The sequence below is a fragment of the Panulirus ornatus genome, chromosome 33, assembly GCF_036320965.1.
Source record: "Panulirus ornatus isolate Po-2019 chromosome 33, ASM3632096v1, whole genome shotgun sequence".
NCBI classification, from domain to species: Eukaryota; Metazoa; Arthropoda; class Malacostraca; order Decapoda; family Palinuridae; genus Panulirus; species Panulirus ornatus.
Genome location: NC_092256.1, coordinates 21,641,303 through 21,667,228, shown reverse-complemented (window position 1 = coordinate 21,667,228; position 25,926 = coordinate 21,641,303). Strand labels below are relative to the sequence as shown.

General features: G+C 44.1%; 1 protein-coding gene across 6 annotated transcripts in view; it reads left to right on the top strand.

Moving 5' to 3' along the window:
- The window catches only part of LOC139759573 (peroxisomal sarcosine oxidase-like), a 37,231-nt gene that overhangs the window by 5,553 nt on the left and 5,752 nt on the right, over window positions 1–25,926 (top strand). Inside the window, exons 3-10 of one of the 6 annotated variants that reach the window (XM_071681852.1) lie at window positions 859–1,010; window positions 1,257–1,385; window positions 2,675–2,759; window positions 3,352–3,539; window positions 3,984–4,113; window positions 4,759–4,908; window positions 5,737–5,812; window positions 23,364–23,564. In XM_071681852.1, coding sequence (XP_071537953.1) covers window positions 859–1,010; window positions 1,257–1,385; window positions 2,675–2,759; window positions 3,352–3,539; window positions 3,984–4,113; window positions 4,759–4,908; window positions 5,737–5,812; window positions 23,364–23,564 — 1,111 coding nt within the window. Of the gene's footprint in view, window positions 1–858; window positions 1,011–1,256; window positions 1,386–2,674; window positions 2,760–3,351; window positions 3,540–3,983; window positions 4,114–4,758; window positions 4,909–5,736; window positions 5,813–9,033; window positions 9,322–23,363; window positions 24,493–25,926 lie in introns of those variants that run through there. The other 5 variants (XM_071681854.1, XM_071681851.1, XM_071681855.1 and 2 more) reach the window with 5 other exon arrangements.

Below are 25,926 nucleotides of genomic sequence, written 5' to 3'. Positions count from 1 at the left end.
CATTCTCGAGTCTGAGTACCCCTTTAACACAGTCATTTTCGTGGGTTCCCCAAGGCTTTATGGGTAATATCGCAACCAGGTCTGAGCATTCTTCAAAGTTCATTTTTCTATTCCCTCTCCATCACTGTGATGGGTAAAGAAAATTGCCTGTTGTAAAATGCTTAGATATTTGCCATTCAGATTATCTTTGCGAGTATTTTTCTAATAAAATGCAGGTAAGTTTGATGGAGACCTGGTGCCAGAATGTATTCTTTTCAATGGGAGTTGTTATTAGCTTGTGTAATTATAGTCTTGAAATGATCTTATGCAAAAGATTCAACAGAAAAGAAAACTCGTAGAAGGCCCTCCAATTAGCAGGGTAGACTTAGCAGCCTTGTTATCAACAGGGGGGCCCTGAATACTGATATCCTCTTGTCAGAAAGGTAATCCTTGCATTACCCTTTTGTTACAAGCAGAGCATGCCCATGTACTGTTCGATCCTTGTTCTCAGCAAGGTAACCCAAGTATTGTCCCGTAATGTCAGCTAGATAACATTTATACTGCCCTTGTTGTCAGCAAGGCAACAGCTGCACCAATAGTTGTGCCTAGTAAACTGTGTCATTCCCATCTTACGATGTTATAATCGCTGTCAACTGTGTCATATTCCCAATTAACTGTGACATAACCCAGTTGATTGTATCATACCCCCATTTCACTGTGTTATGCAACCAATGAACTGTGTCATGCCCCTCCCCAGTTCCCTTTGTCATACCATAGTTAAGAGTGTCATACCTCCAGTTAACTGTCATATTTCCGCTTAGCTTTGTCGTACCCTCCATCTGACTGTCACACTCCTAGTTCACTGCCTCGTGCCCCCAGTTTCCAATACCACACTCACGGGGAAGCAGCCACGGGCAGACTCGCATCATCCGCCAGGCCAACTACGAAACTCCCGCCCTCACACCCATCATGGCCGACGGCTTCAAGCAGTGGCAGCAGATCCAAAAACAGGCTGGGGAGACCCTCATGAGGTGTGATAGATTCGTGGTTATAACCACAGTAACTCCATCCTGTTCCTAGATTTTGACAGACTTAAGCCTTAGTTAACCAACTAACCTTTTCCTGTGCCTGATATCATAATTACTAGTGCCAGTAGTAAACTTTGCATATGTTCCAAAAGACATGGTTCCAAGAGGAAGAGGATAACAAAATGTATTCACTATACTCAGGATGCTCAGGATTTGACGATGTTGTTTGTTCCTCCTGTTGGGGCACAGGCCGAGCCCCATGTTGGTGATAGGGTCGCAAGACCAGAGGGCGCTCCTGGAAGAGATCGCCCGCTCGGTGAAGATGGGAGGCCACACGCCGCAGTGGTCTACAGGCCAGCGCACCAACCACACATTCGGGTCAGTCGGGATGAGGGATGAAGGACAGGAAGGGAGATGTGTAGCTACTTCTCCTGCTGGTAGTCACTGATGATACATGGGGGATACACGTGACACGTGACTGTTATCATTAATGACAACAAGTTACAGTCATAATTCATGGAGGCCACGGGTGACGCATGGCTAGTATCATCCCTAGAAGTCAAGTGTGACACGTAACAGTAATGTTTATAGAGGTCGAGGGTGACACAACAATCATCTCTATAGGTCAAGGGTGACACATAACAGTAATCTCTATAGACGTCAAGGGTGACAAATAACATTAATCCCTAGAGATCAAGGGTGACACATAATCATCATTCTTAGAGATCAAGGGTTACCCATAGCCATTCTCCACTATATTCGTATCAGACCGAAGATGTTTGCATAACTTTTTTCGCTCTATGAAGTTTCTGAGGATGTGAATCTCAAGTCTGACGACATAAGGTTTCTGTTGGCCTAAAGTGAGTTCCACTGGAAGGAAAAAATAAGATAAAAAAGAATACAGAGAGAGAGAGAGAGAGAGAGAGAGAGAGAGAGAGAGAGAGAGAGAGAGAGAGAGAGAGAGAGAGAGAGAGAGAGAGAGAGAGAGAGAGAGAGAGAGAGAGAGAGAGAGAGAGAGAGAGAGAGAGAGAGAGAGAGAGAGAGAGAGAGAGAGAGAGAGAGAGAGAGAGAGAGAGAGAGAGAGAGAGAGAGAGAGAAGAGAGAGTATGGATACAGATGAATAGACAGATAGATAGAAACAGTGTGATGATCAGTCCATTTCATGTTTCATTTTAAGCGTGAATATTGATGGAAATTATACCTAGGGATGGAAGGGAGAGAATATCACCAACACATCTGCCTTTCGTAAAAGGAGTCTGAGAAATATATATGTATATATTGGAAGTGTCTAAGTACATTATGTTGCCAGTTATGCTGTGGTGTTGAGGAGCCGGACGTGGCCTCTCTCCTGGCCCTCCCACCTCCTCGACATAGTCTAGGCTAATGGCTGAACACTCAGCTCTTAAGGTAACCCTCACACCACTCACTATCTCGATATATCACCTCCTAGTATGACCCTTGACCCACACCTCACCTCCGAGCATGACCTTTGAGTCGTAACTCCACTTCTCGGAGCGTCCCCTTGATCCGTGCCTCACTTCCGGTACTGACCTCTTCACCCTTACCCCATTTTCGGGCCTGACCTCAGACCCATGTCTTATTTCTAGACACTGTTGCTTCACCTCTGAGTATGACCTGTGACCCGTACCTCTTTCCATCCACCTCAGGATGAACTTGCCGGCCGACAGCCTTGTAGTCATCGACCCCAGCGCAGGTATTCTTCTGGCAGACAAGTGTGTGGCTGCTCTGCAGGTCAGTCTGTCTATCTCTCTGTTTCTTTGTCTGTCTGTCAGTTTATCTGCGTGTCTGAAGGCTGATACATATTATACATGTGAGAAAGAAACTTTACATTCATAGGGCCTAAACTTGCATTCTTATATCATCGTCTTAAAAGGTTTTTTGGATTTCCTATATCATTTACGCTCTCCTTGGCTAAGCTTGTTGCTGCGTGGGTTCACACTTCCATTGCCGAAAAATTGTTTCCTCACCTCCCTCTGTACGTTTCCATTCCATGACTTCCATTTATGTCGCTTTGTTCTGGATTATCTTCTGACTTTAAGGAACTATTGTGTGTTAAGGTCGTTAATGCATCTTAGGAATATATGTATAGTAATCATGTCTCCCCTGTGTCCTTTCCTTCTTTCACAGCGGGTAGATGTGGGGCTTCTACCGCCTCTCTCTTCCTAGCTTTCTCCTGATCAGAGCTCAGCCTTGAAACTACAGGATCCCCATAAAATGGGTCCTAAGGTTTGTATGATTAAGCATTTGCTACACAACTGCAATGTGTGACCAGGAACTTCGATCATGCTAAGCTCATCTCAGGTCTTGTGTACTTCGACAACAGCGGCTGTTTCGCGACGCTGGCGGGCGACTGTTGGACAGCTGGCCGGTTGACGACGTGGAGGTGGCCGCCAACGGGTCAGCTCGGGTCATAGGTCTTCGAGGCACAATACGAGCGGAATCAGTGGTGCTGTGCCCTGGGCCATGGGCGAAGCCTGTTCTTGCTAAACTCGGTGTTCACCTCCCACTCAGGTGAATCCTCATGATCTTAAGTAACCCCCAGACGACACAAGCTCTCATGACCTCGAGGACTTCTACTCATTGGTGGTAATGGATGAAGTGTCTCTCCTCCTAATTCAACGAGACGTTGGTTCTGAACCACCTGAGCATAAGGTTTTAACCCCGTTTTAGTACGTTTTAACATCTTGACGATTATGACTTAAGCCTTTTGATTGCCTAAGGTTTAACAACAGCATTGTAGGTGTGGTGGTTCAGCAGCTTGATTCCCGTAACTTAAGATGGTTCAATAGCGTCAGCACAATGACTTACATCTTTGACCATGGAATTATAACGACTACAACGAGGTAATTCATTTAGTGTGTTGCCTTAGCAGCTTGACTATAATGACTTGTGTATTTGTATTCATATGCTAATGTCATTATCAAGGGATCAACCATGATGGTTCACATCTGGCAGGGTGGAGAAGATCGCCGTCCTCTACTGGAGGATAAAGGACCCTTCCACACCCACAACCACCTTCATAGACCTACACCACAAGGGGCTATTCGGCGGTTTGAAGGAGCTCGAATACCCTGGTCTTGTGAAGGTTAGTATCCTCACCTTTGAAGGTCGACGACCTTACTGTATCCTCTCTCTCTCTATCTATCTTTTAATCTATCTATATGTCTATCTTTCTCTCTGAGGAAAAGAATTGATTTTTGTGCCATCAACAAATTGTCTCTGGCGTCCTTCATTAACAGCAAAAGTTCGTCAGTGGACCCAAGTATCACTCACTTCTTCTCTTCTTACCAGACTCATCCTGTCTCCCTCATGAAATTGTCACAAATTATCGCCTTCAAGTCCGTCACCATCAGCACTAACATCAACACTGCCACCACAACTACTCCCACCAAAAAACGACAACCACAATGGAGCCTCCTTCTCCTATGACCAGTTTCCAACACAATCATCACCACACATCGGCTGTCACCTTCATCAAGATCATTCCTCGCATTGCAACCAAAACAACTACTATCTCCACCACACCACCACCCACATGATCATCACTGCTTCCAACATTAACATCACACTTATGGCCACCATGATAGCCATTATTTCCTCCAACATTCTCATCACCATCATTATCCCTAACACTACCAACCACAACAGCCATTTCTCACAACCACCGTAATTCTTCCACAACCATCACCTCCTCCTCCCTCACTAACACTCTCATAACTCTCCCCCTCAGCTGGTATTCCACGGTGGACTTGAGATCGAGCTGGAGGAGAGGGACCAGGGCAACACAGAGGACGCGCGTCATTTTGTCAGTCAGTACGTGAAAGAGAGGCACCCCGGCCTTCATCCGCAGCCGACAATCGAGGAGACCTGCATGTACACGGTGAGCAGACACAAACACACAAAGACTTAAAAGCTGACACAAAGTAAGCATAGAGGCTTTAAAATTTGCCCACCATTCAAGAGACAAGAGTGAGGGGTGACCTGATCACAACCTTTAAGTTATTAAAACATTTATATCAAAAATCACCCAAACCACTGCCAAGCCAAAAGTAACGTAAATTATACATGTAGTTAGTATCGTGATAGCTATTAAAGTGCGTAAGATAGATAATCTCAGAGCAATGTGGACAGCCTCTCTGTGGCATCTTGTAGTGATACAGCCTCCAGGCTGTATCTTCACTTCTGTACAATCTCGTCGGAAGATGCAGCAGCTTTCTGGCTGAAATATTCGATAATAAACTTTTCCCACAATTTCCAGCGTCCGGTCGCTTGCCTACCGACTATAGCTGGCGCACCTCCCGTTCTGCTGTATCTAGCTCGGCAGGTGCGGCTTGCGTTCAGGACTTCCCTGCGCGGTAGCGTGTCCTGTTTGACTGACTTGTGAACTTGGCTTGGATCTTTCATCTTCATATCCACATCGCTAATATATCATTTGAGAAAGAAACGCAGTCATGCACACCTAAGTTTTAATGAAGTCATCATAGCTTGTCAAATAGTTTACTTTAATCTCTCTTCTTTACCCAGTATTGGTGTTTTTAAGTTAAAAAGCTACGAACAAATTTGCCGTAGATGAAGACAAAAGAGCATGTCTCGTTAAACCCATCCGTCAAGAGTACGATGGAGAAAAAACTCAAGTAAATGCTCGATAACTGTTTATAACTGACTTAACACGCTTGCTTATACCACACAACGAACGTGTCTTTCACAGTGCACTCCAGACGGAAGCTTCGTGTTGGACCGTCACCCGAAATACAAGAATATAATTTTCGCCTGTGGATTCAGTGGTAAGTTGGATTTACTACTTATAGCACTGTTGCTTCCGCTACAAATACCGTTAAAATCGCACCTTCCAGTGTTGTTATCAATATTCCTACTGCTACTTTCGCTGGTCTTTTCGTTCTTCCTCAAGGTTTTCACCTTGCTACTCCTTCTACTACTGCTGATCCCAGTTTGTATCTCACCGTCCGTGTTTGAAATACTGGTCAACATCACGATGGGCCAAAGGAAATGTAAGAAGGAAACGGTGGAAAGAACATCATCTGTTAAAATCTCAGAAAAAGATATTTTCCTGAAATGATGATAAACATTATTCAAAATAGCGATGAAGTTAGCAGTGAAGAACTGAAACATTGTCACTACTGACTGTTACTTGAGCAGTCAAGACAGAGTGCACCACTGGGAAGATAGTCTCGTCGTAATCTCCACTGACATGCGACTTAGTTTGGGCACTGTGACTTGCAAGAGAAGTTCTAGCAAAGACTTCCGTACCTCTATCTCTCTCTGACTATTGTGCAGTGAGCCAGCACTTAAGTGCCTTTCAAGTTTGATTCCTTTGGCCCAGGCAGCTGCCTTATATTTCTGGCTTATCCACACGTGGGCTGCTGCCGTCCAGTCCATAAACATACAATCTCTCCATCTGACACGTGAAAGCCGATATGTAACTCACATAACTCGTGCTTCGTAGCTTTATATTTTCCTGCGGTGAGCGGTACGCGATAGTTCTGCCATATGGCAGAGTCTCGTGGAAAGTATTCGTAAGTAAGCGCTCGTTTATGTAGATCACGTTTTTCCTTTAGTCGTATGAGGATAAGATTTGGTCGTCCTGCCCGCCACCTATGGAATACCTTCATTCTTCTCTCCTTTCTACTTTCTCTCAGCTTCTCCCTACTCCTTACCGTTCCACTTTAAACTGTTGCTGCTATCCTTCTTCTCTCTATCTCTATCCTTCCTCTCACCATCTCTCCCTCCTATCTACTCCCTCTGACCTCCCTGACCTCCAAAAGACGTCACCCTTGGCGCCGTGATCCTCGCCTCACTTCTCTCTCCCTTCTGTCAGTCTTTCTAAGCACGCAGTTCCTCGCTCCATCAGGCGCCCTGACCCCTCGCCGCCTCCACAGGAAATCCATTTACAACAGAGTTCAGGCCGCCTCGGCAACTCATCCACGCATCTCCTTTGGCTGGTAGACCCACACCACAGCCATTGTCACCTACGGCAGCCCAACTCAAGACTCCTCACCAAAGGCGCGACAGCACAAACGCACCGGGTACCACGCACATTTTGCAACCGTACATACTGCCCCATGAAACCACGAATCAGCACCCAGTACACTGCACTATGTCCCAGAGAGTCATGGAGGTGCACGGAAAGTCCCAACTTCACCGTGCTGCCCGCCGCTCTGGGAGTCAATCTCGATTTTTCACTCTAATTCCATTTTCGGTTCTTTCACTCGTTCGTATTGCCTCGAACTTTTCACCAGCGTGGCCTAGTCGGCGCACACAGCAGCCCACTGTTGGTGAAAGACACCTGGCATCCTCTCTGGTGTTTGTTCTGTCAACACACTGCAATAGAAAGAAGAAAATCATTTTACTTATCAAGTAGTTGTGGTAAGAGAGGGACGACACCGTTTTTGTTTTCACTTTTGATACCCAGAATTGCGTCAGCCAACAGGATGACTCTGTTTCCCGGGCTCACTATTTTTCCGTTCCCCTTAAAGTATAAGAAACTCACTCTTTTCTTTACACATTATCCAATTGCTGTGATGGAGACTCCTCCAAATTTCCATGAGATTCTAGTATTTCTCTTCATTGTTGTTGACTTTTCAACTGAACTGAAGTGAGTTCACTTTGGCTTTTTACAATGAAATCGAAGCAACCAGCTTCCCACCCTGCTTCTCTACCTGCTTACCTAGACATCGTCCCCAGCACCTAGTCACACCCCATCTACACACACATACCATCTGGTGTTGCTTCCCTGCAGCAGGAGTCATCTGCCTCCCTTAATCAGTTCATACAATATTCAAGGTGTTCCTGCGCTTGCATAGAGGTCGCCCTATGATGTAACCCACGGGTTCGAGCCCCTTCATAATGAGAGGACTTACCAGTCAGCTTTCGCGTATATCTAAAAAGCTTTGATACAAATAAAAGTATTCGGGAAGAGAACCCAGCTGGGGATTATTTACAAACCCCTTTCGTTTTCAAGTATATATTGAATTTCGAGTATTAAGCTTTTTGATAAAAATAGTTGACGTAATCCTCTCACTCTTTTTTTCCCTATTTTTTTTTATCATATTCCTGTGAAGTGGAGAAAACCTCGGAATGTGTCAGCTTAAAGAGGAAAGCTTATACACGTAGTTCAAATTTTCCAATGGAGTATAGTCGAAGTTAGTAGACTTATCTACTTTGGAAAAGAAAATAGAAGTCTTTGATGATCTATCACTTAAAAATCAAATGTAAGGAATCATGAAAGTTTCTTCATGTACTTATGATTCATTTCTAAACTGTGATTTATCATTGTTTTATTTCGACTGATTATTTTTTATATAAGTTTAATTTCAATTATTGACCTCCCGTTGGTCAGACAGACTCACGTTTCCTCACTTCTTTTTCCCTAAAGACAAAAGCGAATCGTTAAAACTCCCAGAATATTGACAGGGGTCCCTCTCTCCACAGCTGCAGGATAGCTTACTCACTCACCAGTTCTTCTCATATTTCTAAAATTTTTCTCCTATTCTCATCTTTCTCCTCTTCCTCCCATCTCTTGCTCTTGCTAACACCTCCGCTCCCTTTCGTCCTCAACGAGAAAGTCTATTCGACTGCCTCCTCCCGGGCAGAGGGGAAGCCCAGGTGCGGTTCGCTTGCCTTGTTCCCAAACGTTTTACCGACACCAGATGCTTGTGAATACCCCCCTTCCCCCACCCTACATCCCTTCCTGCTCACTCCTCATCATGATCTTCCTCGTAGCCACATCTGTACTGTCATCCCGGCCACTCCTCATGATCCTCCTTATTAACCGTCTCCATCCTGGCCACTCCTGGAGGTCATCCTCTAGTAACTCGTTCACAGGAGTATCATCAGTTCATATCAACTGCTGCTCATTTCTCGTTAAAAATATCATGCTCTCTCTCTCTCTCTCTCTCTCTCTCTCTCTCTCTCTCTCTCTCTCTCTCTCTCTCTCTCTCTCTCTCTCTCTCTCTCTCTCTCTCTCATGTATTCCTATCCTCTGCAGGCTCGGGCTTCAAGTACGCCCCAACGGTGGGCGAGGCTATTTGTCGCATGACGCTTGGGAAGCAACCCCGCCACGATTTCTCAGCGTTCTCCGCGTCTAGGTTCTCTCCCACGAGCAAGATGTAAGCAAACATGAGGGAGACGGCTCATGTTCACTGGCAACTGAAGGGAAGTCTACTCAGAGATCTGACCTTCCTGTGACTCTGAGTAACAAAATTGGTCCCCCGTCATTAATCATGAAGGTATTTATGCCAGGACTGTCACTGTAATGATATGTATCACCAAGTCCTCTGCGTGCTTTATTATTCCTTCTGCAGCGCAGACTCCAGCGTCTGGAAGCTTGGTCAGCGTTTGGTTGAGTCTACACTGTCGTGAGGTTCAAGTGGAGTGCTCTATTCTTCTTCTTATCACGTCTGATTCCTTAGTACTAGGTACTAGTTCTGCCAATGATCTGACGAAATGTGTGCCCATAACCATATTGCCCGGCTGTCAAGCATCTCGATGTTATACACACGTCACATAAGAATATCTCCAGAAGGACATCTCGCAGGGAGACAAGCCACAGATACAAGAGCTACACCACCAAGACGGATAGTTTCCAGCCTCGGGGTAAATCGATGTTGGTCGTCCCTCTGTTACTAGTCTGTCGTCCAAATTTGTCTTCGACCGTCTTACAATAGCCATCCAAAAGCCTACCCAGTTCTCCTTCAGTCCACTCCAGCACCTCCTACGGTCAATCTCAGACCTTCTGCTGCAGACCACCAAAATCTTCCTTAACACTATTCCACCTGAGGACCACCAATGACCCTTCCTCCTCTCCAGCAGCCCTCATGCTCCCCCAGCCCATCACCCTATCCCCTTGCCTCCCTTGCCTGCCTTGCGCGCGCGCGCGCGCGCGCGCGTGTGTGTGTGTGTGTGTGTGTGTGTATGGTAAGTAACGAGCCTGGAACTCAAAGTTTACTTCAAAAAGTGAAAGGATGCATGTCGTTAGTAATGGGATGTGATATATTTGCGTTCATTCTGCCTTCTGACTTTCCTGCATAATATTTTCTTCAAGAATATTAATCCTGCAAGGTATTATTTCTTATACTTGTTCTCCGTCTGTCGTGTTTCCAGAGGGAGTGGAGGGTGGGGGAGAGAGTGTTTGCTTTGCGATCCTTTTCCTCCACTGTTTTTCAGAACTGTAGGAAGCAGCTTCTAACATGGGAATGCAGTAGAGTACTTCATTTTAAATGGGTGATATGGTATCAGGCAGTCCTTCAAATGGTGAAACGGCGGGAGGCAAGTCTTTCCCTTGCTGTTGTTGTATACATATGACCTCTCAAGTCATTAGGTAATATAGAAGTTCCTCACAGCTCCCAAATAAGGGAACTTTAAGCTTTCATTCCCTCTAGTCTTCAGGGCCGAGTTTGTGTCAGTATACCATCCGTACTGCAGTTACAGCCGGATGCCATCCAGGAAACGTATGCAGCAATTGGGGGTAAGATAGTGCCCTCCTAGACAAGCTCTCCTGTGGTTGTCTTGCGCTTGAATTCACTTCTTACGAAATGCCTCGGAATCCGCCGTTTTCATAGCACTTAGTGAACATCTCTTTCATCGAGTCAGAACATGGTGTTTCTTTACGTCCTCTACCGCCTCTGCAAAAACCTTACCTCAGGTAACTTTCCTGGATGAATGAAACTGAAACATGCTCAAAGAATCTTCGTGTTGACCTTTGGAGTGGTATGATACGGATTCCGAAGCATTCGGTAAGAAGTGTCATCGACAACTGTCGCTGGAGGGAGGGATGATGGTGCTTCAGAAGGAGGCAACACACCCACCACCACGTCGAGATCCCAGCTTCCGCGGAGCATTATGGGTTGTCAGGATCGAGTTCTGTAGTGTGGTTAGATATGTTTCCAAAGGCTGATCTCTTCGTTTCATGGCTGCTCTAAGATGTACAAATGATGACGCTAGAAGAGATGATAGTACTTTAAATGACCTGCTTTCCAAGAACAGTTAGTGATGAGGTAAAAAGGGTATTACAGGAGATGAATCTGTATAACTGTTCATTAACAATGAATCCGTGATAGTCTCACTGAATGATAATAGCAGTGATCCATTATATCAAAACCCGGAAGCAAAACATGGTTCTGAAGTCAAGATGCAGACAATCTTTAAATGAACAAGAATTTACAACGAGGTCACCTCAAATTAAGTCGTTTATTCACGGAAATTGAAAGGTAGTTAACTTGATCCCGAGATTGATGGTTTAGTTCCGACAGAACTGCACTCGTTTCTGCGATGGATTGTTGTTGGTCCGACGTAAGTCATCGTACGCGACTTTCGTTAAGATAAGGTTTATCATCGGCTAGTGGATACAAACGACGTAATGATTCAAGCTTTAACACCATAACACCAGGTTGAGAACAAGAGAAAAACGGCTTACCTTTGATTCACGTCACATAAACAACCTCAATTACAGACCTACCTTGCTCGCTGACTGTGGAAGTTAAGGCGAGAGCAACTGCATGCAGGTGAAATTAACATCCATTTTAAAACATTTTAACAGCGTCTTTCTCTCTCTCCGAGTATGCTCTCGTCCCTCGTCTCGGTTTAAAGCACATTAGTCTTGAGTGCAAATCATCTCATTCTGTCGAAGATGGCGATGTATGGAGATAAACAGGAGTGTAATTCATTGCTGTGAAAATATACGTCACTGTAGAGGATGAAATTGTGCAACTACCTTGTGTAATAGCAAGGTGATGCTTTGCAATTCCTCGGTTTTAAACAAGATTCAGATGACCACTGAATGACCAATATATATATATATATATATATATATATATATATATATATATATATATATATATATATATATATATATATATATATATATATATATATATATATATATATATATATATATATATATATATATATATATATATATATATTCGTGACTCTGTAGAAACAGAACCATTTCAAGTTGTCTACGTGTGAGCAACGACACCATGAGCACGACGGTACAACCCTTAACAAGACAAGGAAGAACTCTTCAGCAGGACGCTATGACCCTTGGGTGTGATGACGTGACCTCTCACCTTATCCTTAAGGGTCAGATCAAAGGCCAGGCCATCACAGCCAAGGATCCTTAACGTTTGTACTCAAGGGTCGAGCCATCGTACTCAACAGTCGTAAGTTTGCATCATTATGGGTCATAAATTCGTGCTCACAGGTTTAAGGGAAACTGATGTACTACTTTGTATCATATCCGCTCACACTGCTCCTAAAGCTACCAATCTGTGATCTAAGGTTTACCAACGTCTGGTTCATTTGATGGTCCGGGTGGCCCCGTAAACTATTTCTTCATTTTCTATGCACATTTGATATACGAGAATATCTGCACAGGTAACACAAGCTGAGGTATTTTGAAAATGAAAGCCGTCTGTTTATCTTCTTACCTGCCTACTTACCTATCTATCTATCTATCTATCTATCTATCTATCTATCTATCTCTCTCTCTCTCTCTCTCTCTCTCTCTCTCTCTCTCTCTCTCTCTCTCTCTCTCTCTCTCTCTCTCTCTCTCTCTCTATATATATATATATATATATATATATCAAAGGATTATTTCAGATTTTCGAGCGCTGGGAGCAAAATTAACGAAAGTCCAATTAGGTTTCTGCTGTGAACTCAAGACGCGTAGGAGACAAAAGAGAGAATGTTTAGGTGCGCTGAGGCAAGCAAAAAACTCCTCTCAAATCGGTGTGAGGTGGAGGAAGAAGCTGCATATTTTTGCAACGTAGAAGAGCGTGCGAACTCCAATTAGCGCCGACCTTACGAGAAAGAAGGATCAGCAAAAGCCTTGGTTCTCAGGGGTAATGGGAGGGGAGCGGTTCTCCGGTGCACAGACCGTGTTAGGTGGTCTGACAAGCGGGATAATACCAAGTGGAGTCAGAACTTTCGAAATTTTTCATGTAAATAAAACATCTTTTGCCGACAGAACAGAAATGATAATGCTGGTTCTTAAGAGGCGCGTGTATTTCTGTGTGAAGACAAGGGTAAGTGTGTGTGTGTGTGTGTGTGTGTGTGTGTGTGTGTGTGTGAACGATGTACACCAAAATAATGTACACACGAAAGATATACACAAGAACGATCTACACAAGAACTATCTACACAAGATACTGCGTAATCAAAGCTCAGGAAATTAGAACATAAGTTAACGTTGTGTAAAAGTTACAGTAAATTTTTACCCTGATAATACATGCCATTCTGCAGAAGAACAGAGAGGCAAAAATCAGGAAATCTATGAGCTGCAGAACAACAACAACAACAACAACAACAACAACAACAACAACAAAAACTGATTCTTAAAAGATACAAAGAATATATTCTTGAAATGCCAAAAACATAACCAAAAATCGAATGACCTGTGACCAAATACGTATGAAGAAATTGAAAAGGAAATTGATCTTAATTATTCTAAAACGGAAGTAAGAATGAAATCATGAAAGAAATATGAAGAGATATGTAGACGTGTAAAATGCAAACAAATCTTTCAAACGAAAAAAAACATTTAACAATTTGAGGCAATTTTTCCTGTGATATTTACCGTGTGGACATTCCAGCATAAAGTCATTACCAGAATTCAGAATTAATATCTATTCTTTTCAGCTACAGTTGCTCTCTCGTCATATATGGGTTAAAACTGTTCTCATTTGTACGAAGAGAAAGTCGTTCTTGCTGGCTTTGACCCATCGTTCACTTCGAAATAAGAGCCAGTGAAACATGCAATTTTGGAAAATTATCATGACAGTGTTTGGAAGCAGTGCAGGGTCACCTTAATGAGAATTTAATTATCCGCGAGCACGCAAGGTTCACACTGCTGTGGGAATAATTCCATAAATAGCATCATTGTGCAGTGGGGCTGTATCTCGTCCCCAGGCTGTGTTCTCTGTCTGTCTCTCGTCCCCAGGCTGTGTTTGCTGTTTGTAACTCATCACCATCCCATGTTCGTTCAAAGCCTTGTGTTTATTGTTTGTGCTTCGTTCAGAGCCTTGTGTTTGTTGTCTGTGCTTCGTTCAAATCCTTGTGTTCGTTGTTTGCACTTCGTTCAAAGCCTCGTATTTGTTGTTTGTGCTTCGTTCAGAGCCTTGTGTTTATTGTTTGTGCTTCGTTCAAAGCCTTGTGTTTGTTGTCTGTGCTTCGTTCAGAGCCTTGTGTTTGTTGTCTGTGCTTCGTTCAAAGCCTTGTGTTAGTTGTTTGTGCTTCGTTCAAAACTTTGTGTTTGTTGCTTGTCCATCTTATCCGGCCTGTATTCACAATCTGTGACGTTCCCAGTCCGGTGTCTATTGTTTGTGTCTCGTGCCAAGCTTGTGCTTGTCGTTTGTGCACTTAACCCAGGTTAGGTTCACTATTTGTGACGTCCCTAGCCTTTGCTTATGTCTCATCTGCATCCTATTTTTGTGTCTCGTTCAGGCTTGATGTCTGTCGTTAGAGTCTCGCCCTGACCTTGAATCTGCTCGTTACTGCCTCGTCGTAACCGTATGGTTGTTAATCTTTAGTTTCGACCTAGTTCTACTGTTGCCACTGTGTCCCAGTGTTGCTCGCTCTTATCATCTTGTTATGAGTACATGTATGACTCTGTGCATCTTATCTTGTGATAAATCCAATGCTGTGTTTATCATCTTCGATTACGGTAGAGGTCAGAAGGCAGATAACTGTTAGAGTAAAGGAATCAAACCAGCTAGAGCTGTGTGTGAAGAAAATATGGGACAGAGAATAAGAAAGGTAAATGAAATAGATGGCGTTCAGTGCACTATTGATGGGTTCTCGACAGTGAGGGGATGGGATATCAACTCTATGGCATCCCAGTCATCAATCAGGCTGAGAAAGTGGGTCTATCGTTGAGCTGATTGATTCCATCCATCTTTGACAATCAGTATATGCAATGTAACAATCTTTTTGTTTTTACAGGAAGAATAGGTCTATGTCTGCAATACGTTACACACACATAGACACAAAGACACAAAGTCAAACAGACACAGACACAGACACAGACAGACAGACACAGACAGACAGACAGACAGACAGACAGACAGACACACGCACACACATACACATACACACATACATATATAATTCAAAATCAAGTTCACAACTTTGTTCGCGCCATTAGTGTTATGGATGATCCCCTGCAACATGACAGCCCTGAACCTCAGGTCATGTGTCTGTTGTTAATCCCTAGAGTACAACGATACGACCCTTAGGTTTGATAGACTGGCTTGCGACCCGACCCTTAAGGGTCAGGTAATCATGCTAAAGGTCATGCTCAAGGGCCGTACCGTTGCGACGTGCTGGAAGGCCGTACCGAGTTTTTCGACATGGCGACGCTGGGCTGTGGGGATCAGTGCAACAACTAGGGCGTAATGCTGATATCTGGCTGAATACACTGACTCTACAAGCCAACTCTCCACACCTCATACTCAGGCAGGTGAGACAATCTATGGAAAAGGATCATGCGTCACATTAACTCATGTATAATTTGATTTCAAACAAGAGGAGCTACTTTCTTTTTTCTAATAGAGGATTCTCTATCATCAACCTTTTCTTTCCCTCTGTGAGGCAAGTTTGTCCTGGAAAAAAGGGTCTTGTTGGTCAACTTGCTCAAAAAAGTTAGGAAGGTCTAATTTTTTCTTTTTTTTTTCGTGTTGTTTCTGGCTGGCGGGGCTGTAGCGAGACTCTCAGTATCCACGTGTTGCGTGAACATGCCAACAGTCTTTGTCCCTCAACATTAAGCTTTTTGAAAGAGTCGAGATATATGTGTGTGTGTGTGTGTGTGTGTGTGTGTGTGTGTGTGTGTGTGTGTGTGTGTGCATCTTCATCAACATCAAGAACTCCACTTAAGAGAAGAAAGGTCAATGCATTTCAAGGAAGAAGGCTGATGACTCATACATACTTTCATGGAACTGGAAATCATTTTTCTTTCGCGAAAAAGGAGAATCCTTTCCCTCTTCCGACAAAATTGCAATTTTCGTCTGACGTGATGATAAAGGACTCTTCCCTCACACCAGGCGCGACAGTAATCTCCCGAGGGTTGTACTCAGCGAGGAAAGGACGACCCAGCGTCCAGGAGGAGGCAGCCGCCACAATATTGGTCCACTAGGAGAATCCTCTGATGCACCAGCAGGATCCTCTGAAACACCGGCAGGTTCCTCTGATGCACCAACCGGATCCTCTGAAGCACAGGCAGGATCCTATGATGTGCCAGCAGGATCCTCTGAAGGATAGATGTATCATCCTCTTGGTACGTACTTGGGATACTGATCGACACCAATAAGTTGAACGACCCAGTGTGTTTGTACAAAGCTTAAGATATCTGTCTAGCGTTTGGCACAGACAAAAAATGAATTTGCATGCTTTTACGTGAGTGCTAGCTATCGTGCCCTGGGTGGATATGTATCTCTGGCTCTGCGTGTACTGCATTCATAGTGTGTGTGGTAACATGTCCACTTTCTCTATTAGGAGAGAAGAGGTTGGCATAGGAAGCTTGGAATAATTCTACGGCGGAGACAATCCTTTATGTGCATGGCTCTGACTTCTCAAGCACTTTTGAATGCGACTCTCAACTTTACCATATGATAACTTAGAATCTATGACTGAGACAAACACAAATCTATCCCATCTAAGGAACAAGGGACCATGGAACGTCCCACTCCCCCAGACAGGGGCATTCCGTTTCAGCAATCAGGTCGGGTAGCTTATCAGGCGGGGATCTGGTCCACCAGTGAACTGGCCCTCCAGAATACACCTCAGTCCAGATGGCTGGGGTTGGGCTTGGATGGAGGCAGTCAGTCGTGGCTCCCCGCTTGGATCACCTTGGCCACGACCCCCAGAGCCTGCAGTAAACTGGTGGAGTGACGCTGTAAAAGCATGGACGGTTGGCGAGCGAGACACGCCCGCAGTAAGGCTCATAGGGAACGTACCGAAGTTACCTACTGAAGCTGAGAAAAGTAACATACCAGAAAGAAAATGGTTATCATGCATAGTATTTCCAAATTAAGTTTGTATCTACAATTCAGGTCTTTTCTCTATTAATTACATGAGTGATGCTCCGGCCGTCAGAGTAGATATAGCATTAACGGCATTATTCATTACGTTACCAAATAAGCGAGGATAAAGAGACAGATTTCCTTTTATTCGCCCATCGAGTTCTGGTCTTAGATGAGACCTTTCATAAACGTTAGATTATCAGTTCAGAAATAATGTAACGTTAATGAGTAATGATCAAAGAAAACATATGTGAGGCTGCTGGGATGAGGAGAGTCTGGGTTTATCCTAAGGTCGGAGTTGACGTGAGGCGAGGACTGATTGCTACACTGTGCATTTTGTCTTGCTGATAGACTGGCCAGATCTATTCCTGCCACGGGCCCTTGTTTAAATGACGTCCCAGATTGTACTCAGCGTCTTGACCATGTATAGCGCTTCATGATACAAGAGGAAGGCGCTACGGATGGAGTAGCGTGGTAGCATCAGTGCTGGAGTGGGAATGAAAAACAACGGCGATGCAGTAAGCAGAGGACACACCTCTGTGGGGGAGTTATCATCAACTACTGAAGCGTTGGGATGGATCTATCTGGATCATCCGGTGGTCTGTGTTAGGAATGTATAGCTGTTGTGTCTCAGAGAGAAGATTGGGTAACCGTGTTTGGTTAATTTGGAGATAAAGAGATCGGAGTGTATGGCTTTGGCTGACATGGAGGTGACAGTGAAGATTCTGCAGCTTCTAGAACTTGGGAGGTACGAAAGGTGTGATATCAGCGGACTGAGGAACAGGCCAGTTGCTGCAGTACCCAAAAACTTACTTTGTATCCAACATCATAACTGAATGAGGCGTTAACGGACATTTGAAACTTTCCTTGTTCACTACCAGACTCGAGACCTCAGTGTATTGGATAGACAATCCCCGGGACTACCAGAGGCTCAGTACATTTATTGGGAGTTTCCTGAATGGCCTCTGCCTGCCTTAGAATCGCTATTCTACACCGTGAATACGCCTGGGCACAGTACTCATCAAAAGCTGTGAGTATGTTTGAGCTCAGAACTCATCATGAACTGTGACTTACCGTGTGCTGTGAGCACACCAAAGCACAGTACTCACAAAGAGCTGTGAATACACCTGAGCACGGAACTCACCGAGAGCAATCAGTGCGCCGGAGCTTCGTGCTTACCCAAAATACTGTGAAAATACATGAACACGATCCTTACCAAGAGACGTATGGCTACCGCTGGGACAGTACTCTCTAAGAGCTGTAAAGACGCCAGAGTAATGTATTCACCAAAGACTGTTATGGTTCCATCGCTGAAGGCCATTGGTAATTCAATCTAAAGTTTTTCAGCCATACAATCCCTCAACTTTTCTCGTATCGACGTTGGTTTAATTGTCTAACGTACTCCGCCTGCGTTCCCCACTGCTAAGTTGAGTTTATCATTCTTATTCACGTATCTTTAACTTCTCTGACTTCATGTTCCTTCTTTTCACCTTTCATTTATTGCTTTCTTCTTTGCCTGCTCTTTCATTTGTTAGGGCAAATAAATGATGAATCACCACTTCATCAACACTGATGGGCCCCGCACACTCACACACACACACACACACACACACACACACACACACACACACACACACACACACACACACACACGAGTCAGCCGAATATGGGTATGGTGCTGGGTGTAAACAAGCCAATCAATCAGGAAAGATAAGAAGTTGTTGCTCGGATTCGGGGACAAGATTTGCAAATGGGAAGGTGAAAACCCGGGACGACTGGCAAGGTTGAGAGAGAGAGAGAGAGAGAGAGAGAGAGAGAGAGAGAGAGAGAGAGAGAGAGAGAGAGAGAGAGAGAGAGAGAGAGAGAGAGAGAGAGAGAGAGAGAGAGAGAGAGAGAGAGAGAGAGAGAGAGAGAGAGAGAGAGAGAGAGAGAGAGAGAGAGAGAGAGAGAGAGAGAGAGAGAGAGAGAGAGAGAGAATATGACCAAGGCGGGAAGTGGAAGTAATTCTGAGACAGAGAGAAAGAGAGAGAAAATAGATCAGTCAAGAGATAAGAGAACTATAAATAGAGCAGGAGAGGAAAAGATCATCGGACTTAAGTTAAAAGGAAGATGAATGAAGACAACTTAGATAATACGTAAAAGTATTATCTTACATGTGTGAGGAGAGAGAACACAGATAAGCAGCACAGATGAGGAGACAAGCAAGGGGCAACAGAGATATAAAATACTATACCAGTACCACACGTGTGATACACATACACTATTGCCATGGAAGGCAGACTTCTATATATATATCATTCAGACATAGTCTACGTTTCCATCTCCATAATAATCTGGAGGGGAAGAGGCGAAGAGTGAGATTAGACTTCTAGAAACGAGAGACATGAAAACAATGGCATGAGAACTCTTGAAAACCAGTGGAATCAAGTTAGTTGAGTTAGAGATCAACATATAGAGGACGATCAAAACCCATAGAGAGAAATTACCATTAATCAGTATGAAAGTCAGGGAAGTGGATGATGTGTTTGTGTTTGTGTGTGTGTGTGTGTGTGTGTGTGTGTGTGTGTGTGTGTGTGTGTGTGTGTGTGTGTGTGTGTGTGTGTGTGTGTGTATAATTATGGTGTGTCTGAAATAATTCATTTTGGTTACATGCAGTTTGTGTTAAATATTCAGCATCCTAAGGACCCCGCAAGGCCAAACAAATATGTATCTAGCACCTTTCATCTCTCACACAATCTAAATGCTGTCGACCATAATGAACGAGGCAGATAGTGGTGCTTTTGGCGACGTTAGCACAGCACTGTGTCACGCTGTTCTGCAGGGCACGCATACCTCGCGACGTGAAGGTACTAGCAAGATGTTCCTCTTGATGCCTGAGGTTACAGTCTGGTTTTCCTGCCTAACTCACAACCGCTGTGAGGCTCAGTATCCTCACTACACTGAAAATCACTGAACTCATATCACTGAGGATCATAATAATAGCAAAACGTCAAGTAAGAGATTACAGCAGCGTGAATATCTTGCCTAAGAATCAGATCAAAATCTCACTTGATGAATCAAGAGTTGACGACGGTTCCATGACTTTAAGGAGCTCAAGACAGTTTTCTGAAGTGTTTTCATACGTTTTGTGTCAATGATCCAGCCGGAAAGAGCCGCCTTGCCACCCCCTTCCCCTGCAAATGGATAGGGAGCCAGGAGGACTGTAGAAATGGGAGTCATCCTACCCAGCTAGAAATCGGATAAACTTGCCAACGTGAGAACCCAACTCCCGACCCTGAGTCTTCGCGCACACTCTTCTCATTATTTAAGGTGAGCTCACGAGTAAGGCCCACGGAGGTAATCCTGAGTCCCCGGGGATCTGCTGCTGCTTCTGCTGCTGTTGCACTTGCTGTTACTCTATGCACGTGCGGCCTCAGACATGCTTGTTTTATTATTCTACATTACTTAGTGGGCGTCCATCTTCGTGTGTGTGTGTGTGTGTGTGTGTGTGTGTGTGTGTGTGTGTGTGTGTGTGTATGCGTGTGTGTGTGTGTCTGAATACGTATGTGTGTGGATGCAAGTGTTTGTGTCTCTTCAACGCATGTGTACATGCAATTCTTTCATGTATGTATGAAAACTTAAAGGAAATAAAGATAACAAAGGTAATAAGATTGAGATCAAGAAATTGGACGATAAAAGCTGTTAGGAAGGATAACGATGCAGTAAAGAGAGAGATGGAAGGGTACACGACCAATAGTCATCAAGAGTGAAGCACGGAGGCGAGACGGAGGAACAAAGAAGAGAGGAGATAAATCAAGAGGCAAGAAGATAGAAAGAGACGTTAAGATAGCAAGTGATGCATTAAGAGTCGTTGAGCCGTGGGAAACACCGTGACAGAGAAAGATAAAGAAAGAGGAGCATGTAAATGAAGATGAGATACGGGGAAAGACTTGAAGCGAAGCGGAAATTCGAGGCTGTAGCTCAGAAGAATATATGACTTGATGGCAATGATGGATCGTTCGTGGGATTTACATCGCCTGGGCATAAAACTGAGGGGAACGAGAGGTAGGAAAGTATGAAGATCATATCGGTAAATGATAAGGTGGCACCAGACAACGAACTTTCCCAGCCGATAACATATCAGCGATAAGCCAAGGAACCCTTTTATTTTCAGACGGTAGCAAACACTGTCATACTAGGACATAATCGAGTGAGAGAGAGAGAGAGAGAGAGAGAGAGAGAGAGAGAGAGAGAGAGAGAGAGAGAGAGAGAGAGAGAGAGAGAGAGAGAGAGAGAGAGAGAGAGAGAGAGAGAGAGAGAGAGAGAGAGAGAGAGAGAGAGAGAGAGAGAGAGAGAGAGAGAGAGAGAGAGAGAGAGAGAGAGAGAGAGAGAGAGAGAGAGAGAGAGAGAGCATGTACTGATATTACTAACTGTGCGAGATATCTTCCATAATGCATTGTATGAAGCGTTCTATGATGGGAGTGAAAGATACTGTAATTTATAAGGGAAAGAGGAGGACGTACTGGAGACGAGAGAAATTCATGAGATAGAGAAGAGAGATGGAAACCATCCCATGAACTTAAATCCATCACAATAGTGGTAATTATGACTGGTGGAATGTTGATGACAGGGCCTGACGTGCTGGATGAGTGTCTGGGGCAATATGTAACGACAGGTGACGGAAAGGTGTCGTGTTCATCGAGTCATATGAACGGTAGAGGTGTTATATGAAAGGCGTAGAGGTGTCGCGTGTCACATGATCGATAGGGAGATCCGTGTCATATTGTCTACAGAGAGGTGTCGTCTGTCGCATGATCGTGTCATTTGATCTTTAAGGACCAGTCGCGTATTATATGATCGGCAGAAAGGTGTCACTCATCGCACGACTGGAAGGGAGGTGACACATGCCCTGTGTCACATGAGAGGGGAACACTCTAGGGAAAACACACCTCTTATACTTTCTTTTCTTTGTCATAAAGAAAATAGAAAAAAGGAGGTAAAGGAAAGAAGATTACACACTTCAGAATTATGATTCAGGTTGAGTTGGTGTGTTAGGTAGTTGCAAAAGGATTCTTTGACTGGTGGTGTCTATGGTTGGAGAAGTGAAAGGTATGGTCTATGGATAAGCCAGAGGTTCTCAGATGATCGTTGTGATTTATGTATTAAATGTAATATATCTTCTACTTCTACATGGAGTACAGTCCTGATCATTAAAGCGTAAAGGTAAACATACAATTTGAGTAGGTTATCAGCTGCATGCGAAAAAAAATATGTTATTTTTGCGGCCTTTATGCATGAGTGTGCCGCTTGATCATATCTATTGCAGTATCCCTCCCTCTCTCGCTTCCTCTCTATCTGTCTCTTAAATTGTCTGCTTCTCTCTCTTATTGTTTATCTGTATATTGCACTTTCTCTGTCACGCACATACGAAAGAAGAACTTTTCTTGCGCGAGGCTCTATAATGATTTGAATACCAGCACACACAGCAAACAGAGAGTGCGTTCGGTCCAACTGGACGTTCTGGCCTTCCTTTAATATGAAAAATAAAAGTGTCATGAGATCTTAGAGACTTCATTGAAATAAATAATCACTAGAGAGTTTACCTAGCAATTGTAATTCAATCTTTCAACATATAAGCTCCTGGTATTGCAAAATTGGCCCTTTAAAGTCTTGTAATGCGATATCAATGACGAATGTACAAATAGTTCTATAGGAAAAAGAAGAATGCATGATGTCACAGCTGAATTTCGTGAATCCGATTATAGCTTTAACGCAGTTGTCTCTGTCCCTGGAGCTGGAATTCTGCTATTTGTTGGTGTAGTTACCACGCTCCCGCCCTGAAACTCCAGGAAATAGAAAACAAACAGAATTTTGCTCTGTCAGGTATTGTTTTTTCTCCTACATAGGGAGGTAGAGATGAGTAAGATACACCCTAAGTGTACCCGTTCTCTCCTGTTGTGCATACAACTTAGTATGTGCGTTTAGGTGACTTATGAGATAGTTGTCAAGTCCTCTCAACTAATATTGACCTTGTGTTGTCTAGCGAACGCATAACGTGTTGTGGTGTATCTGAACAAGTGTGCGATTGAATATTCATTTCTCTATATTGGGGCAGTGAAGATTTAATTGATCATTTTGTGCTGCCAATCACATGACGCAGACTAGGTTCCTGTGAGCTGAAAGTCAGGTATACTGACTAGGTGCACAGTTATAAGTTACAGGGTTACTCATGTGTGAATATGTCACGGCAACATCTTATGTTGACAGAGTGTGACAGTGGCTCATGTTGCTGTAGGTTTACTAAGTTCACTATGACCTGCAGATGTCGTTCTCGCTCACCACCATCCACGACGAAGTATGGAGCCCAGTCCACCGCCTCCATCCACTTGGCAAGAATCCAATCCTCCGCCTCCACCTACACGGCGGCCTGGCTCTAACTGGACACTTCAAGCGACTAGGCTCGATTTCAGCTCCACACTTGCCTCAACTCGAGCGGCCGCCATGCCCGTGGGATCAGCCTGTGGTTGGTCTGATGACGTTAGTTTTTCGTTCTTCAAATTCTTGTGTCTGCAACACGCCTGTGCCTCATTTACATAAAGTATGTCTTTATTGTTAGCACCGCTGTTGGCTGCTATCCGGTATACTGGCTCGTCTTGCCTTCCCCTCGGCTTCCTGAACTAGCAGTCATAATATCTCGAGTGCCTGTGCTGCTGCTGCTGGTGGTGCTTGTGTTGTGTAAAAGGGAATGTTGATATCACAACACGAGGTGCCTTATGGGGTAAAGAATCTAAGTTTGTGACAGACGCTCCGCCCAAGAAAGACGAGGGTGATTGCTTCAGTATAAGATATATGAGGAGGAAGTTTAAATGTGACATTAAAACTTCTGCCTTGAAGTATTTGTCGTGGGATTTTGTGTGTATCCTGGTATCGTAGAGAATATCAGGGTATGCTAGTGTTGCTGCCCTGCAGCCTTTACATTCGTAGGGTGTTTGAGTCAAGACCTCTAAGGATGTGTCTCTCTCCTTTTATGTAACTAAGAAAACTTCTCATTTCTGTTCGCGCTCCCTCCGCTTACATCAGAAACACACATCGTCACTTTGATGAGTTGGTATTCAATATTGCTGTTTCCTGAGAAATATTAATTGTGCACCTGAGAGGTTCAATTTCCAGCATGGGTGCATGGGTACATGGGTACCAAACTAGGACAGTGTGCCAAACAGTGAACAAGTGTTGCCTTTATATCATTCTGAATCTCTCCATCGGATCCATACAGACTTGTTAACCCAGTTTGGGAACTGCCGCATCTTTACAGCCAGTATAATTCTAGATGCAGTGACTGTCATATTATTGTGCGTTAGACAACACTAGTTTGCATCTAGTCTGGGCTCACTTATATCTTCCTGCATGTTACAATCATCATTCGCCCATGATAAAAAGACACAAAACTTTTCAAATGACTATGCTTTCCTGTCCTTTTCAGCCATCATTGAAAAGCCGGTCGTTTTTCCTAGTGCCAAATGGAATTCCTTAATGAGGCTTTAGATAGCCAAGAGGAGAGGCATAAAGTGCATAAAGCAAATATTTGTCGTCTGTTTATCACTCATCATCTTTAGGTGGTGTTTTCTGCAATACGAAGTCCCTCCTGTGACCTATTATAGCCACCTTTTGCCACTTCTTGCCTCATAGGATTACACAAACGATCGCGATCATAACTCTCGTAGTGAATAATCCGCTTGTATTTACTGAATCCCATAATTTGATTCCTCACAGTGCGCTTCTGTTCCTCATTCTTATCTCTTACATTATGTTCCTAATCTCGCATCATACTTTCATCCCTTGCATCACACTTTCATTCAACATTAAGCTTCTATCCCCCTTATATCAAACTTTTATCCTCCCAATCAACAGAGCATTTGTCAAACTGAAACCCTATTATTTTCGCGACGATCTCTTCCTTCCCTTCGGCAAGTCTGTCCATCCTCAGGAACCATCTACTCTACCTCTGACGATCCGCAATTCAGCCTTACAATCTACCACTCTCCAGGCTACGGTCCTTACTTCACTTCGAAGCCTCTTTCTTCACTTTTTATGGCGTTTCCTTCACACCAATGGCCTACTCTTCATCTCCATGACCTTATTTTCACCCCTATGACCAATGTATCAACCGTATTACCTATTATTCTTTTCTATGGCCAACCTTTCATTTATACGGGTCCTTTTATTTTCTACGATCTAGTTCCTAATCTATAATCTTACCTTCATTCTCCGCGACCTGCTTCATACCTCACAACTCTCCACTGACTCTCACGACCTGTTCTGTATATATCAAGTTCCTTTCCATGATCTGTTCTTTTACCCCCCAAGGCCCTCTTCCTCTCCTGACTCCCCGCCCCCATGATCTATTTCGTACTTCAGTATCCTTTCCTTGACCTACTTCTTTCTTCTTGACCTCCTTTTCACTGCCATGACCCACTCTTGTCCTGCAGTGATCAGCAGTGTCACCCGTGTCTTCACTATCATCATCCAAGTCCTACTTATCATCCTCCCTCCGATGCCTCCCTTCTTCACGACACCTGATCATTAACCTGATCGTCTTGATCATCTTCCATGCCCTCCCTCCCTCATCGACCTCATGATTGCCCCACTAGACCTCGCCCATTACTACCGTCTCCCGGAGGGGTTGTCATTTTCGGGAGAAGGAACTCATGAAGCTGACCAGTGAGGCGCATGGATGGAAAAGGATTTAGGTGGAACGTGTCTTGCAGGAATCATTCGCTACTGTGATCCCATTTTGCGTGATCATACATCATGTGTGTCTGGGAGAACCGATCCCATCGGTGAGTGTTTACCGTCAAGCAGATTGGGAAGTCTTTGAACTGGCTGGC